Genomic DNA, 15,518 nt, shown 5'->3' with positions numbered 1-15,518 from the left:
CTCCAGCAAAGCCTGGGACCGAGGCTGCGCGCAGATCACCGAAGAGAGGCGGGATGAAATGGGAGGCGGGGGGCGCTGGGCCGAGAGAGCGGTGGGACCCGCGCGTCCAGGGCGTGGGGCTGGGGGTGTGCGACTCTCAGGCCCCTGGGAAAGAAGGGGGATTGGAAATGGGAGCAGGCGGGGCTCAGGGACCACTCAGGGGGGCGGGGCCAAAAGCTGGGGTGGGGGCAGAGACAGGATGGGGGGAGGAGCGGGCCAAGGCTGGGGGCCGCAGGAGACACTTAAGGGGCACAGGGCTGAAAGCAGGGTGCAGGGAAGTGGGCAGGGGTATGGAAACGGGATTGGGGGCGCCTGGTCTCAGATTGGGGGTGGGGAGTCTGGAGCTGGCTGGGTTGGAAAGAGAGTTCTCAGGCTGGCAGGGGCTGAGTGGGGGCTTCCGGGCCGCGGGACAGGGCGCGCGCGGTGCGCGGCGGGGCGGAGGCCGGACGGGTGGGGCGCGCGGTGCCCGCGGGCGGGCGGGCGGCGGGGAGGCCGGTGCGGGGCCCGCCGCCCCCCCGGGGCCGGGCCGGGCCGGGGGCGGGGCCGGGCGGGGCCAGCGGCGCATTAGCGCCTTGTCAATTCGGCTGCTCAGACTTGCTCCGGCCTCCGCGCCCGCGCCCAGCGACGTGCGGGCTGCCCAGCCCGCGCCCTCCCGCGCCAGCCTCCAGCCCCGCACCCCGCGCCGCCGCAGCCGCCGCCCGCCGCCTCCTGCCGCGCGCCCCCGGCAGCGCCGGCCCCATGCCCGCCGGCCGCTCGGGCCCCGCCGCCCAATCCGCGCGGCGGCCGCCGCTGCTGCTGCCCCTACTGCTACTCTGCGTCCTCGGGGCGCCGAGAGCCGGATCAGGAGCCCGTGAGTACCCGGCGTCCTGTTCCCTTCTTCCCGCCTGGGCCGAGAGCGTGCGCCCCGGGGGCAGCTGCGGGGGGAGGGGGCGCGGGCGCCACCTGGACGGCCCGGGAACAAAGGAAGGCGCCCCCGGCGCGGCCCTCGGGGCGCCCTCACCTGCGGGGCGCACGGTGCCGCAGTCCCCCGTCCCGAGGGTCCGGCTTCCGCGCCCTAGGCCTTCTTACCTGGGCCGCCCGGCCGGGGATACCCGGCCCTGACCCGGGGGGTCGGGGGGCCGCGGCCTGGGACTTTCTGAACTCCGGGACCCGGCGGGTGCACGCAACAGCTCCCGCGGACTTGGAGCCGTAGAGACCGAGGGGCACCGCTCCCGGGCAGGGGCGCACGCGGTAGGCGCGTTGGGTGCTGGCCCTGGGCGGGCCCCCCCACCAGTGGAGGGATGAGCCCCGCGAGGAAGGCGGGGCGGCGGGAGGGGGGCCGCTCTGGCCGCCTGGCGCGCGGCCCGGGGTCCCCGGGGACGCGCCTCTCCGCGGGCCGGCGCCGCCGCCCTCCCCTGGCGGGACCCCGCGCGCGGGGGTCCGGGGAGTCCCAGCCACCGGCGGGCTCGGGACCTTTCCTGGCCGGGCTGCGCGTGGCTGAGAGCCTCCAGCGAGAGAAATCTTTGTGAGCGAGTGGGTGAGAGTGAGAGGGAGCAGGAGCCAGCGAGTCGGGGCACCGCGGGCCCAGCCTTGGTTGGAGGGAGGGGGACCGGGAACCCACAGCCTCTCAGGCCGAGACCACTGGCCTGTCAGGAGCTCCTGGCCCGCGGCACTCTCTGTCCCCCCACCCAAAGTACACCCCCTCCAGGACACCGTTTCTACATCCAGACCTTCTCTGGGACACACCCAGAGACACACAAAGACACACTGGCTTGTGGCCCGTCACCCTCGCCCTCAGATGAGCGCACACTGCATCCCAGATGCACATTCGCACACCATCGGGGCGCGCACACACACATTCCATCCCTGACACACACACATTCGTGGTCACATACATTCCGCGGGGGGAGGCAACACAGGGGTATACACGCAGGCACAGCTTGCCCTAGACGTTCACAACCACTCCACGCACCGATCCAGGCGCTCATGTCCACTCGGGCCAGCACACACTGCTCCCCAGGCCATCCCACCCTGCACAGAGCTGTTTGCAAGCTTCCTGTGGTGCGTCTTTAGAAAGGACAGGGTCTGGGCACCTCCTGGGGGCACTTGCTGAAAGCCCAGCACACCCCAGGCGCCTGGGCAGGTGAGGGGATGCCCCAGGCCATCCTGGGGTTCCTGGCAGCTCCGTTAGGCAGTGAGCAGCGCCTGTAAAGGCTACTCTGCGTGGCCGGCTTTGTTTTCCAGCTCCTGGAGCGGCAGGCAAAGGTGGTGGAGGTTGGGGGGGACTGTTGTGTGTGTTTTTTCCTTTAAGGGGGAAGAAATTAAATAAAAGATTCTCACACCTCAGCAATATGTTTCTACTTACGGTGTGTCTTAGCACCTGACCAATAGGCGGGTGGGTCGTAAAGTATCTGCAGGTACCAGCGGGACTGGAGATGGGACCCCTGTCGGGACCCCGGGATGGAGGCCACCCTCCTGCCTTGCTTGCAGAGAATCTCACACTTTACCCTTTTAAAACACATGGTGTTCCTTTTTAATAACGGCAGTGGCTCCAGATTGGGAAGGGAGAAGGAAAAAACTTTTAAAGGCCCCAGCTCTGTGTGAAAAGCAGGGAGGCAGGGAGCAAGGGGGTTGGGGGGGCTGTCCAAAAGCGTAGCTCAGGGATCTGCTTTGGGGAGCCTTCTAGGAGGCCCCCCAAACCAGGCAAGGGCCCCCACAACCTTAGTGGGCTGTTCCCAGCTGCTTCGCCTGGGTGCCTTGGCCCATTGTTTGGGGAGGCCTGAAGGGAGTTGGGAGTCAGCTGGGACCCCAGAGCTGGGAGGGGCTGTGACCTTAATAGTTCCTAGGTCCTGCAATGTGCTGGGTCCTGGACATCGCCATCTCATCTCATTAATCTCCCCAACAGGTAGAACTTATTTTCCTCCCATTTTATGGAGGAGGAAACTGAGAACAGGATAGGGGAATCCAGTGGCTCAGGTGCTCCAGCTGGGATTGGCACCAACGTCCCAGGAGAAGTCCTCCCTCTGACCTTTTCTGGTGGAACCTGGGGTTGGGGGGGGACTGGCCTGTCCAGGCCCGCCTGGCCTTGCCCTCCCGCCCTGTACACCCCCCCGCCCCCCCCAGGAGGGCAGCTGCAGCTGCTGGCTGGCAATGCTCGCCAGCCCAGGCCAGGCGGGTGTGGCAGAGGGGCAGTGCCCCCCAGCCAAGACCCCCCAGAGAGCCCCTTCCTGGCTAGACTCTGCTGGCGGGTGGGGGGCAGGAGGGGCGTGACCTACCCCCAAAGGGTTGAGAGTGGGCCTGGGGTCCAGGCAGGCCCGGCTGTGCCTCCCACCCTGCTGGGGGGGCCCAGGCAGGAAGCGGTGGGTGGGCCAGGGCAGAGACGCTGGCACGCCCGAGTTCATGCCGAAGGAATTCCGAATTAGCGGGCGGCTGGCTGCCTGGGACCTCCGGGGCGGCCCCCTGGCCCCCGCCCCCGGCCGCCCCCGCCTCCTCGACTCTGGCCCGCTCAGTCGGCTCCTTCGCACGGACGCTGAGACCTCCGGCGAGCCCTGGGCCAAGCCCCAAACGCAACTGTGATCCCAGGCTCCAGCGAGAAATGGCCCTCAAGCCAAGTTTGCCCCGGAAAATTGTGAGGGCCGGCCGGAGAACGGCGTGGACCCCATCTCGCCCATCTGGGGCTGTGAGGGCCAGCACAGGGCAGCCGCTAGCACTCAGAGTGCCTCCCAAGGGGCCAGGATGACCCTCTCCTTGGCTGTCATCTCAGAGAAGCTGGGCTACCTCCTGCTGTCACTGCTGCTCCCCCCACCTCCAGTCCCTTTTTACAGCAGCCTGGGGATCCTTTTAAAATGTAAATCATCCCCTGCGCAGAACCCTGGAATAACCCCTCCCCACCAGGTCTGGCACTACTGACCTCCTAGACTTCACTCCCCACCACTCCTGCCCCAGGACCTTTGCACTTGCTGCTCCCACCACCTGGTCACTCTCTCCTAGACATTTTCATGGTGATTTCTTTCACTTTATTCAGGTCTCAGCTCTAATGCCTCCCCACATAGGCCTCCTGGGCCATTGAGCTGCCACCACTAATATGTACTTCACTTTCTTCCTTATTTATTCTTAGATATTTATTTGTTCTTTCTCCTGTTGATCCCTTGGATTCAAGGCCTATAAGGGCAGGAAATTTGAGTATCTTGGTCACCATTGTGCCCCCAGCTCCAGGCAAACTGTAGGTGCTCTATGCATGGATGCATGAATGAATGAATGAATGAATGAACAAGTGAGTGAATAAGTCCTCACAGCTGCTCTTGGTGGAGGGAGAGGCCCCTTCCCAGAGGCTCAAAGAAATAAAACGAATGGGCCAAGCTGTCTCCAGTGAACTGGGGGCACTTGAACCCAGGTCAGCCTGGCTTAATGGTCCCACAGGGTTGTCCTTAAGACATTTTCACTCCTCTCAAACATGTAGTCGATAATGTGATGCCGAATTCCCAGATGGGGAGATTGAGGCTCAGAGAGAGGTAGCAGGGTCTTGCACTTGTATCTGTGAAAGCCCTTGCCCTTATCTGGACCTTGACTTCTCCTTGGATAAAAACAGACTCCTCCTAGGTTCCCCTTCCAGAAGGGGAAGACTTGGCATCCCTAAGAGCCTCGTGCCCAGCACCCAGTCCATACACAATCCTGTTTAGGAAGTCGCTTTCCATCTCATCTTCACAATGGCCCTAGGGATCATGAACGTTTTTGTTCCCATTTTGCAGATTATGAAAAATGAGTTGAAGGAAAGAACAACAATGCCAAGTCCCTTTGGATAGGGGCTGGGAGCCTAGAGTTTGCCTCAGCCTTCTTCAGTTCCGGCAACAGCACAGAGCAGAATTCTGGAGACCACCAAATCAGGGATTAAATTGTGTGCCCTTTCCTGAGTGACTCTGGGCAAGAGATGATTTCTCAGAGCCTCAGTTTTTTTCATCCATAAAATAAGCAGGATTCTAGTATGAGTCACGGTACTCCATCTTCGAAGCATCTTTCCCCCCAAAGACTATGTGTGAGGTTCTAGGGATACCAGTCTTTGCTTTCTAATTGCCAAAAATAAAATGAAAAGAAAAGAAAAAAGCAGAATGTGATAGTTGCCAGAACTATGTGCCAAGCTAGATTTCTTTGAATCTGGATGGACATTTATGCCTGAGTTCTGTGTCCACTCCCAGAGCCTTGAGCAAGTCTGTGAAGAAGCAGCTTGGAAGGACCTGAGCTGTGGGATCACACAGCTCTAAGGCTGAATCTTGCTTCTGCCACCAACCTTGGGCTGGTCATGTGCCCTAATTGAACCTCTGTCTCCTTATCTGTAAAATGGGAGGGAGACAACAGGAAAAGGCTCCCACACAGAACTGCCATGGGTCCTGGAGGTCCTAGTATGGTGGTGGCGGGGGCGGGGGGGGGTTCAGAGTGACTCCATCTCAGGCCTGACAGGCCCTCCTCTCTGACCCCAGACATGGCTGTCATCAGCCCCCAGGACCCCACGCTCCTCATCGGCTCCTCCCTGCAGGCCACATGCTCAGTGCATGGGGACCCACCAGGCGCCACCGCCGAGGGCCTCTACTGGACCCTCAATGGACGCCGTCTAGCCCCTGAGCTCTCCCGTGTGCTCAACACGTCCACCCTGGCCCTCGCCCTGGCCAACCTCAACGGATCCAGGCAGCAGTCTGGTGACAACCTCGTGTGCCATGCTCGCGACGGCAGCATCCTGGCGGGCTCCTGCCTCTATGTTGGCTGTAAGTGGGCCCCCATGATAACTAGGGGTAACTCTTGTGGGCAGCGTCTCCCTCTGGAGAGGGGCATGGACCATGGGCCCTGTGGCCCACTACTGACAGTGGGTATGGTGGCGCAGATGGGGTGGAGAGAGGACCTAGAACACCCACGCCCTGTCCCCAAGGGATCCCTGGTAGGCTGTCATGCCAACATCCACTCTGTTCACCCTCCTTCCACTCCAGGGTGGGGGCCCAGCTGGTGGCTAGTGACTTCTCCACCTATAGAGGGCTGGTCCAGACCCTCAGCCCCCTGCACACCCTCCACCCTTCCCCAGTGCCCCCAGAGAAACCCTTCAACATCAGTTGCTGGTCCAAGAACATGAAGGACCTGACATGCCGCTGGACGCCGGGGGCCCACGGGGAAACCTTCCTCCACACCAACTACTCTCTCAAGTACAAGCTGAGGTTGGTGGAGGCCCTTGGGTGACACGTGTTCTAGTCTTGGCTAAAGCCCACGGTCTCCAAACCTGGTGTCCCATCTGCACTCCGGGGCTGCCCTGGGGAGGTCTGGAGGGCCTGAAAGGACCTCCGAGTGTCCTCACAGCCCCTCCTGCCCCGCAGGTGGTACGGGCAGGACAACACGTGTGAGGAGTACCACACGGTGGGACCTCATTCCTGTCATATCCCCAAGGACCTGGCTCTCTTTACCCCCTATGAGATCTGGGTAGAGGCCACCAACCGGCTGGGCTCAGCCCGCTCCGATGTGCTCACGCTGGACATCCTGGATGTGGGTGAGCCCCCCACCCCAACTACTAGGCCCACAAGGGATCCTGCACCCCCTCTACTAGCTCAGCTCCGGGCTGCAGCTTCAGCCCCGACCCTGCTGGTTGGGGCCGAGAGGAACAAGGCATCCACCCATAGGTCCCTAGTCCCCTGAAGCAGCCAGGATACCCCCACTCTGTGGAGAACACCTGGCCTGGCTCTCTCCCCCTCAGCAGCCCAGGTGTGCAGGAGGGGGCCCCGGGGGGAACTGGGAGGGGGCGCCCAGGTCGGGGAGGCGCCCCAGGAAGCCTCAGCCTGGAGCTGGGGAGGGGGGTGCGCAGGCGGGAGGCAGGAAACAGATGATCTGCGAGCAGAATTGGGCCTAATCTAATTAGGGTGTTTCTCAGCCCCAAGCAGGCCTGTGCCTTAACCCTTTCAGACCCTTACTAAGGCCTCAGGGGGAGAGGCCAGACCTCCGTGCTGCCCACCGGGCTCCCAGAAGGATCCCCAGAAGGCTGGTAGTCGCCCCCCACCTCAGTCTGCTTCCTGCTTTGCTTCCTCAAGCCCTGAAGCTGCAGTGAGCAGGTTCTGAGCCTCAGTTTCCCCTCTGCACCAGCAAGGCTGTCATATTGAAAACCTCTGCAAAGTAGGAAGGATCTGGAAGTGCAGGTGGGCCGTCGGGGGTCAGGAGGAACTTCCCAGGGGTCTGGCAGCCTGCTGACCCCTGAGCTCCTGGGCATAATAAGAACAATGTCATCAGCCAGGCAGATGGCTGCTTTTCTGTAGTTCCCCGAAGATAGGATTATATTTCTCCTGTCATAGATAATAATGGTGATAACAGCTAACATTAATTGAATGCTTCTAGGTGCTGAGTGTTTCCCAAATATTATCTAATGTAATCCACCCGGCTGGAAGCAGGGAGGGGGTAGAGGGCAGGACAGAGGCAGGTGCCCCCGACAAGCCATGTGCTCTGAGATCTGAACCCAGGTGGGGGCTGGCCATGTGCAAGGACGGCTGGCTGATTAAGCCTTGCCCTGCCCCGTCTCACAGTGACCACGGATCCCCCACCCGATGTGCACGTGAGCCGTGTCGGGGGCCTGGAGGACCAGCTGAGTGTGCGCTGGGTTTCCCCACCGGCCCTCAAGGACTTCCTCTTCCAAGCCAAGTACCAAATCCGCTACCGAGTGGAGGACAGCGTGGATTGGAAGGTGCCTGACAATCGACCCCCCCTCTCCCCTGGTCCCCATCCCACCTCGTGCTTCCCTACCCCCCACCCCAACCTCTGGCCTCTGACCCTGCCATGGCCACCAGGTGGTGGACGATGTCAGCAACCAGACCTCGTGCCGCCTGGCCGGCCTGAAGCCAGGCACAGTCTACTTCGTGCAGGTGCGTTGCAATCCCTTCGGGATCTACGGCTCCAAGAAGGCAGGGATCTGGAGTGAGTGGAGCCACCCCACGGCCGCCTCCACCCCTCGTAGTGGTGAGCACCCCCATAGCTCTGGGTGGTCGGGAGACCCGTCCCAAAGCAGCCAAAGCCTCTGTTTCTTTGTTTCCTCTGAGGGAGTAGGGGTCTCAAATTGGTAGCCCTTAGGTCCATTTTCTTTGACCTGTTATTTGGAAAAAGAAAAAAAAAGTGACCAACTTGCAGACATTCAAAACCAGGAAGTTTTCACACAAATATCCTTGGTTTCCTAGAAAATTGAATGATCTAGAAAGTGTTGGTGCACCTGGCTGGCTCAGTCGGAAGAGCATGGGACTCTTGATCTTGGGGTTGTGAGTTCGAGCCCCATGTTCGGTGTAGAGAGTGCTTAAAAATGTAAACTTTTTTTTTTAAGATTTTATTTATTTATTTGAGAGAGAGAGAGTGAAGGACAGAGAGATCACGGATTGGGAGGGGAGGCCAGAGGGAGAGGAAGGAACAGACTCCCCCCTGGGCAGGGAGCCCGATGCCGGCCTCTATCCCAGGGCCTTGGGATCATGACTTCAACTGAAGGCAGACTCTTAAACCACTGAGATACCCAGGCATCCCTAAAAATAGCATCTTTAAGCAAGGAAATGTAACAGGACACAGCTGGAGTGTGCCCACAGCCCCCATCAGCACTCCTCATTCAAGGGTCTCATTTTCCAGTTCCCCACCTGGCCCATTTTACCCACCTGTATCCCCTCCCTACCCCCTAAAGGCAGGTGGGTTTGAGACCTCTGCCTCTGTGGCTGATTGGCTGCCAACTCTCCCTCTAATGGGTCTTGAGTTCCCCTTCTTTCTTTTTCTTTTTCTTTTTAGTTTTATTTATTTGACAGATCACAAGTAGGCAGAGAGGCAGGCAGAGAGAGAGGAAGGGAAGCAGGCTCCCTGCTGAGCAGAGAGTCCGATACATGGCTCAATCCCAGGACCCTGGGATCACGACCTGAGCCGAAGGCAGAGGCTTAACCCAATGAGCCACCCAGGCACCCCTTGGGTTCCCCTTCGATCCAAGCAGGGGAGTGGGGACAACCAGGAGCCTGGGTCTGATTGAACCCCTTCCCTTCTGGGGTTTCTCTAAGCCCATGATCCTCCATTCTCTCCTTTGTGAAATGTTATGAAATACATTAATTGAAATATCTGACCTCAGCTTTTCCATCTGGAAAGTGGGTATAATAATCATACCCACATCAGGCTATTGTTAGGGGTAAATGAGACAACCCAAGAAAAGTTCACTCACGGTGGGCGCCTTCTCAGTGTTTGCAGGCAGTAGTTACTGAGCCTCCTAGCTCTTGCTTCCCCATGATTTCACCCCAAGGGAATCCCTTTTCTCAGGTGAGGACCCTGAGCTCCTAGGACGTTCAGCCAAGCCCCCAGGGCCACACAGGGATCTGAATTCAGTTTCCTGGAAGTCCAGGCCCATGCTTGTGGGTTGATGGGGAAACTGAGGCCCAGAGGGGGTCCCAAAGCCAGGGACAGCCAGTTCCCCAGCCCTCATCCTGGGCCCCTCCAGGTTCTGGGGGTGGGCGGGATCTAGCGCGGCTGGGAGGGGCCTGCGCCTTGGCCCCTGCTCGTGCCCAGCACCTGCGATTCTTGCACGCGAGCCAGTAGGCGGCTGCGTCCGCTGGAGAGGCTGGGGAGGCCGGGGGAGGCCAGCAGGGGCGGTGGGGGCCGTGACCGTGCCAGGGCCTGTCAGCGGGTTCCCGGCGTTATTTATGACGTGAGGCCGATGTCCTTATCTGCCGGCCTGCTAGGGGCTGGCTGCGGCCGGCAGCTGGACAGACAGGCCGGCCTCCCACCTGGCCCTCCCAGCCCACTCTCCACCCCACTGGCTCGAGCTCTCAGGCCTGTCCTGGGGACTGCCTCCCTGCTCACACCGCCCCCCCCCCCCCCGCGCTCCCTTCATCCTTCTGTCATTCTCTTACCCTGTATCTCTCTGTATTTTTGCCTTTTTGGGTTTCTGTGTCCCCACACACATGGTCTCTGTCTCTGCCTGCTGCAGCCCTCTCTCCACCTCTCCCTTTTCTGTCCCTCTGCGTCTCCTTGGCTGTCCCCTGTTGCTTTGGCCCTCCCCACAGCTCCCTGTCTCACCTTGTATCCATCTTTTCATCTCTACCTCTTTCTCTCTCTCAAGCTCTTCCTCACTAGTGGCGCCCTTTCTCAGTCCCTTGCTCTGGGTCGGGGTCTCATCCCTCTGGCCCTGGCTCCTCTCCTCCTTCCCCTCCCTTTCACTCACACCTGGTTCAGACCACGGGAATCAGGTTCCTGCAGGAGACGGGGGGAAGTGCCCCCTCCTTCCCCTGCCTCCCACCTCCTCCTGGGCTCAGCTGGGCTGCTGTGCTGGGCGGTGGAGGGACCCGATCCCGCGGAGACACCCGGGAGGGAGGTGCCCAAGGGAAACACCGTCCGCGGAGCTGCAGAACCTCCCTCTCCGGCCCTCGCGCGCCCTCTGGCGGGCGCGCCGTGACGCTACCGCTTCCCCCGTCAGAGCGCCCGGGCCCGGGCGGCGGGGCGTGCGAGCCGAGGGGCGGCGAGCCGAGCTCGGGGCCGGTGCGGCGCGAGCTCAAGCAGTTCCTGGGCTGGCTCAAGAAGCACGCCTACTGCTCGAACCTGAGCTTCCGCCTCTACGACCAGTGGCGAGCCTGGATGCAGAAGACACACAAGACCCGCAACCAGGTAGGAAGGAGAGACCGGCGGGCGAGGGATGGAGTGGTGGGAGCAGGGAGGGAATCGGATTGGGGGCGGGGGGAGGTCCGCAGCCCCCAGACACTGCCTCCTTCCTTCCAAGCACAGGACGAGGGGATCCTGCCCTCGGGCAGACGGGGCACGACGAGAGGTAAGGGGAGCCCACCCCTACTGGGTGGGTGGGCAGGGAGGGAGACAAGGGCCCCTCCTAGTGGCCACAGGCCGTGCCCCCTCCCCCCAGCCTTAGAGTTGGTGAGATGGAATCCCTTCCTCCCTCTCCTAAACCAGCGTTTACCTAACCACAGTGGTCGCCTGGTCCTGTGGCCTTCAACCTAGTAAAAGCATCTGACCCCCGAAAACGTCCAAAGTGGAATATAATCCTCAGGAATGAACATACTCGCCCCAGTATGAGCGCCTACTGCATGCTCACTCTGCGCCAAGAGTTTTACCCACAGGGTACCCCTTGGGACAATTTTTCCTACTTCTCAAATGGGGGAAACTGAGGCCCTGAGAGGGGGCAGTACCCTACCGGAGGTCCCCAAGCTGAAAGTGATGGGGCCAGGACCTGAACTGGGGCTTCCTCGATTGCTCTGTGGTACTGGCCCCTCCTATACTCCCTGCTTAGCTTGGCTTCCCCTCTGCCTGCAGGTCCTGCCAGATAAGCTCTAGGGACTGGGGCCACCCTCCCTGCTGCGTGGAGACCTGGGGGCCGCACCCAGACTGGGGGCTAACTCTGTACCCTCGCCTCAGGGCACCCAAGCACCCTCGGCAGGAGCTGGGGTGGATATTCTGAGGGTAACAACATCTTTGGTCTCCACGTGAGGCCACTCTTGGATGCAACTCCAGTGGGTGTGTGTATGAGGGTTGGCTAAGCTGCCCAGAACCCCTCCCAGGGCTGGGGGTGAAGAGGGGTCATTGCTCCCCCCACCCCATCCAAAGTCTTTTTAAATAAACAAGCTATTTAGGTGCCCTGATTGTGAAGCTGTTTCGGGCTGGACTGGCCCAGGGTAGGGGCTGTGGTGTTCAAGGGAAGCATGAGGAATCCTAATGGCCCTATGGCATTGGAGTCTTTGGGTCCCAGAATTTCAGACTCTCCAGGATGTGAAAGATCTGGTTTTAAATTCATTGGAGGGTGTGATTCAAAATGCCATTTCTACTGGGAGTGGGGGGAGGGGGGTCTCTCACCTGGCATCCCTGGCTTTGTGGGGCCTCCTCCCCAGTGACACCCATCCCAGCACCCCAGGACACAGAGACAGTGGAGCAGCTGAAAATGAAAGGTCCTTTATTGTGGGAGTCACAGCAAACTCAAGGGCAGTCAGCAACCCGGTGGCGTGTGACCCCCAGCCAGCTGACAGTCCAGGGGTGGGCTGGGTGCCATTCACCCCATTTTCCGTATCCCTCGGCGTGTCCCTAGGGAGCCTCCATCACTCAACAGATTCTGCATCAAATCTAAGGTCCTGAAGAACCTCGCTGATCGCTTCCATGGTTTTAATTACCCTACAAGAGTGGATGGGAACTATAAATAAAACCCAGATGGAGCAAATTAGCCGCCACTGCGCAGCTCCTAGGGGGCTGTGACAAGCCCCGGGCCCTCCTGCCTGCCGCCTAAGTTCCAGGCAGCACCAGTGGCCAAGAGAACCATTTGGATGCCAGGGAGGAGGGGTAGTCTGTGGGTGAGAGTGGGCAGAGAGGAAAAAGCCATCTTGGGCGGGTGCCATCCGAAGGTTGTGCTGTGTCACAGAGCAGATAGCAAGTGGGAGTGCACTTGTGCGTGCTGGAGCAGGGCTGGGGGCAGGAATGTGCAGCCTGTGTCTGGTGGGCCTGGGCAACCATGTCCAAGCTCTAAGTCCAGCCATGGGAGTGGGACTGGCATGTGTGAGGTGCCCAAATGTGTCCCGGAAATGCACAGTGAGTCTGGTGTGAAATTGCAGGGTGCAGGTCCTGGGGGCAATGTGTGCGTATGTCTGGTACCCCCAGGTAAGGGCCCTGATGTGCATACCCTGAGGGCTGCGTGCAGGTCCAGAGGGTCAAGCCAGTATGACTGTGCCAGCTCGGGGACACCCCTAGCTAGGAATGGGTGCCTAAAGGTACATGTGCAAAGCTACCACCACCAGCCCACTGGGAGGGAGTGCTCACTTCATCTTCAGCTGGCGCATCTCCAGAGTGTTCTCCTGCTCAGACAGCTCTGGTGCCCCCATCAGCTGCAGCAGAGCCACCTGGTATGGGCAACAGGGAGGGCATCATAACTGGCAGAGGTCCTCCCCCGGCCCTCCCACACAGATCAGGAAGGGAGACACAGAAGCGCCCAGAAAGGGAGCTATGACCCACAGTCTCAAGGGGCGATACTTTGCACGGGAGGAGTCTGGGATTCAAAGGGGCTGCTGAGGAGGACCCAGTGGGCAGGCCCTAGAGTGTGTGGGTGCTGCCCCGTGGGTGTGGTCGCAGGAAGGCGTGGCATGGGAAAAGCGGATGCGGCAGGGTGGAAGTAGGCAGAACACCTAGACTGGGATTGGGGTCTCCTAAAGCAGCGTGGTCTGGAAATCCTAGTTTGGAGACGATGTGGGCGTGGCCTCACGTGGGTTTGGTCTGGGAACAGTGTGTCTCGGCCAGGATTGGCTGTAAGGGCAGAGTAGGCGGGGCCTTGGAACGCCCCGCGGAGGGGCAGGCCCAGAACCTAGGCTGGGATACAGGGTTACTCAAGGCCGGGTGTGCCGTGGAAATTCACTCTCTCCAATATTCAGGGGGCTGAGAACCAGAACGGAAGCAATGGGGACTGCCAAAGGGGTAGGAGCGGAGTGGGAGGGCACTGGGCCTCCCGGCAAAGCGCGGGGACTGCGGGAGGGGGTGTTGAGATGAAGTGGGCACGTCCTGGCACTAAACAAAACTTGAACGACCCGGAGAAGGACTGGAGAGATCAGGGCCAGAGAATCCCAAGTGAAACCTTAGTGGAGTTTTTGAGGTGGGAAAGAAAGAAGTGGGGTCAGGGGCGCCGGAGGCGCACAGTGGGCCGTGAGAGACCAGGCGCTGTGCAGGGGACCGGGGCTGGGGGTGGGGCCTCACCGTGGCCAGGTGCGTCTGCTCCAGCTGTTGTAGGCTGCGCACGTGGCTCGCGAGCAGCGGCTGCCCTCTGGGTCCGGCCAGCTCGGCCTCCACCGCCAGCACCTCCCGCGAGGCGGCGGCGAAGGCCTGGGTCACCTCGTGCACCGTGCTCCGGTAGCTCGGGAAGTCGTAGGGAGGACCGCTTCGCTGGTACTGGAGGTGGCCTCTGCGGCAGGTGGGGGTCCTGAGGCTACGCCCTCAGGCTCTCCTGGCCCTGCATTCGCACTGGCCACCTGAAAGCCCCCAGCAAGTGTCCCTGGACCCCAGAGTGTGGAGGACGCTCTCTGACTCCCGCAGGGTAACCGGAGATGGGCCCACTCCTGCGCCTGGGGAAGGGAGAGGCGCCACGCGCAGTGGTCCACGGGACAGTGGGACCGCGCCCTGAGTTCCAGAGGGGGAAAGCAGAGATCTGGTCCCCCAGCGAATCCCGCCCCACCTCTGACAACGCAGCCGCAGGGGGATCCAGCTCCGCCCCCGCTCACGGCCATCCCCGGAGCCGGCCGGGGGCTGCACTCTGCGACCCCTGCCCGCCCTTGCGCCCGCACTTACTCCTCCAGCCGGCGGAAGGCCTGCGCGCGCTCAGCCTGCAACTGGTGGATGCGCTGCACCAGCGTCCGGATCGGGGCATCTTTCTACGGAGCAGGGGGCATGGCTGGGGCATGAAGCCGGTCCCCCCAAGCCTATACCGCCCACCCCGCGCCTGTTCCTGCTTGAGCCCGGGCTCACCCAGGGCCACGCTGGCTCCTCGCGCTCCGGGACACCGGTAGCCACCGCAGCACCGGGCACCGACGGGACAGCGGAGTCCACCGAGGCCTTGGCAGTGATCATGACTGCGCAGCCCCGGCCCCGCCCAGGACCAGGGCGCTCCATTGCGCCAGGCGCCCCCTGCAGGCCCGGAGGTCTTTCGACCCCAAGCAGGTGGCCAGCCGAAACCGAAACCTGAAGACCTGCAGCAAAGACCGCGGTCTTAGGCCTGACCTATCCTCCTGCTTGTTCCCGTCAAACGCGAGCATCTTTTCATCATGTTTGCCCTCGAATGTAAAGCAAGGGCATCCCTCGGCTTGTATACACTTACCCCAATATCGACTTCATGTCACCCTCACATCCTGTCCCCACTCCAATAAAGAAAACAAAACCCCAGAAGTCACATTTTGTCTTCCATGGTAACATGGCTTTGACTGGATTTGAAGTGGTTCCGATCCTGTAGAGCCCAAAAGGCCGTATTCCAGCTGCTTAACAAATTTGGCAGGTACTATGTGCCTTCCTCAGAAATGACCGGAGGAGGGCCTGTGCAAAGGCCCAGAGTCTGGCGTGGGTACAAGGCCAACAAGGTCTCACTTTAAGTGCAAGGCAGGCCTCAGAGCTTTCTGCTGGGGGTACACTCTGTAGTTTGAGCTTTGGGAAGCTTTTTTCCAGGGATAAACGTGGGATTAGACCAGAAAGATGTTGGCAGCCTATCCTGGGGGGCAGAGGGCAGCTGACAGGGAGACCTGTGGAAAAACTGAGACACCAGCCTTCAGCAGGCACTCCGGGTGTCAGGAGTACGACAGTATCACTGCCCTGGGTTGTCATCTGACACCAAGTCCAAGTCACCCTGAGATAAATAAAAGGCTGGCCTTACCAGGGCCAGTCCGGGAACTAAAAAGCTCACCTGATTCTCAAGAGCATCAGCACAAACTTTAGAAACACCCAGGCCCACCCTGCCAAGACTGATGTCACAGGCATCAGGTAGGGCACAGGTGCTCCTCAGGTTCAGCAGACAC

General features: G+C 60.7%; 3 protein-coding genes across 6 annotated transcripts in view; 1 reads left to right on the top strand and 2 right to left on the bottom strand.

Annotated features, from left to right (window-relative positions):
* Window positions 1-104, bottom strand: part of UPF1 (UPF1 RNA helicase and ATPase) — a 222,477-nt gene extending 222,373 nt beyond the window's left edge. Inside the window, exon 1 of the mRNA XM_059160565.1 lies at window positions 99-104. The gene's annotated coding sequence lies outside the window, so the exon portion shown is untranslated. The remainder of the gene's footprint in view (window positions 1-98) is intronic.
* A 446-nt stretch (window positions 105-550) lies between these two features.
* Window positions 551-14,190, top strand: CRLF1 (cytokine receptor like factor 1). 3 transcript variants are annotated; one of them, XM_059160553.1, is made up of 9 exons: window positions 551-889; window positions 5,493-5,774; window positions 6,086-6,215; window positions 6,372-6,541; window positions 7,563-7,720; window positions 7,824-7,992; window positions 10,460-10,647; window positions 10,765-10,807; window positions 14,053-14,190. In XM_059160553.1, exons 1-9 carry the CDS (start codon window positions 778-780, stop codon window positions 14,055-14,057), a joined length of 1,257 nt encoding a protein of 418 aa, XP_059016536.1. In that variant the 5' UTR covers window positions 551-777; the 3' UTR covers window positions 14,058-14,190. The 3 variants fall into 3 exon arrangements, with proteins under 3 accessions (XP_059016536.1, XP_059016535.1, XP_059016534.1); XM_059160552.1 differs by lacking the exon at window positions 14,053-14,190 and adding an exon at window positions 11,305-11,625; XM_059160551.1 differs by lacking the exon at window positions 14,053-14,190 and adding an exon at window positions 11,305-11,625 and having other exon boundaries at window positions 10,760-10,807.
* On the bottom strand, window positions 11,922-14,848 carry REX1BD (required for excision 1-B domain containing). 2 transcript variants are annotated; one of them, XM_059160558.1, is made up of 5 exons: window positions 14,482-14,848; window positions 14,305-14,387; window positions 13,717-13,921; window positions 12,793-12,872; window positions 11,922-12,172 (listed from the first exon to the last, which is right to left on the bottom strand). In XM_059160558.1, exons 1-5 carry the CDS (start codon window positions 14,623-14,625, stop codon window positions 12,154-12,156), a joined length of 531 nt encoding a protein of 176 aa, XP_059016541.1. In that variant the 5' UTR covers window positions 14,626-14,848; the 3' UTR covers window positions 11,922-12,153. The 2 variants fall into 2 exon arrangements, with proteins under 2 accessions (XP_059016541.1, XP_059016540.1); XM_059160557.1 differs by having other exon boundaries at window positions 11,922-12,153; window positions 14,482-14,844.
* Between the last annotated feature and the right edge of the window lie 670 nt (window positions 14,849-15,518).

Source organism: Mustela lutreola, chromosome 2 (genome assembly GCF_030435805.1).
Source record: "Mustela lutreola isolate mMusLut2 chromosome 2, mMusLut2.pri, whole genome shotgun sequence".
NCBI lineage: Eukaryota > Metazoa > Chordata > Mammalia > Carnivora > Mustelidae > Mustela > Mustela lutreola.
This window is presented reverse-complemented; position numbering and strand designations above follow the sequence as displayed.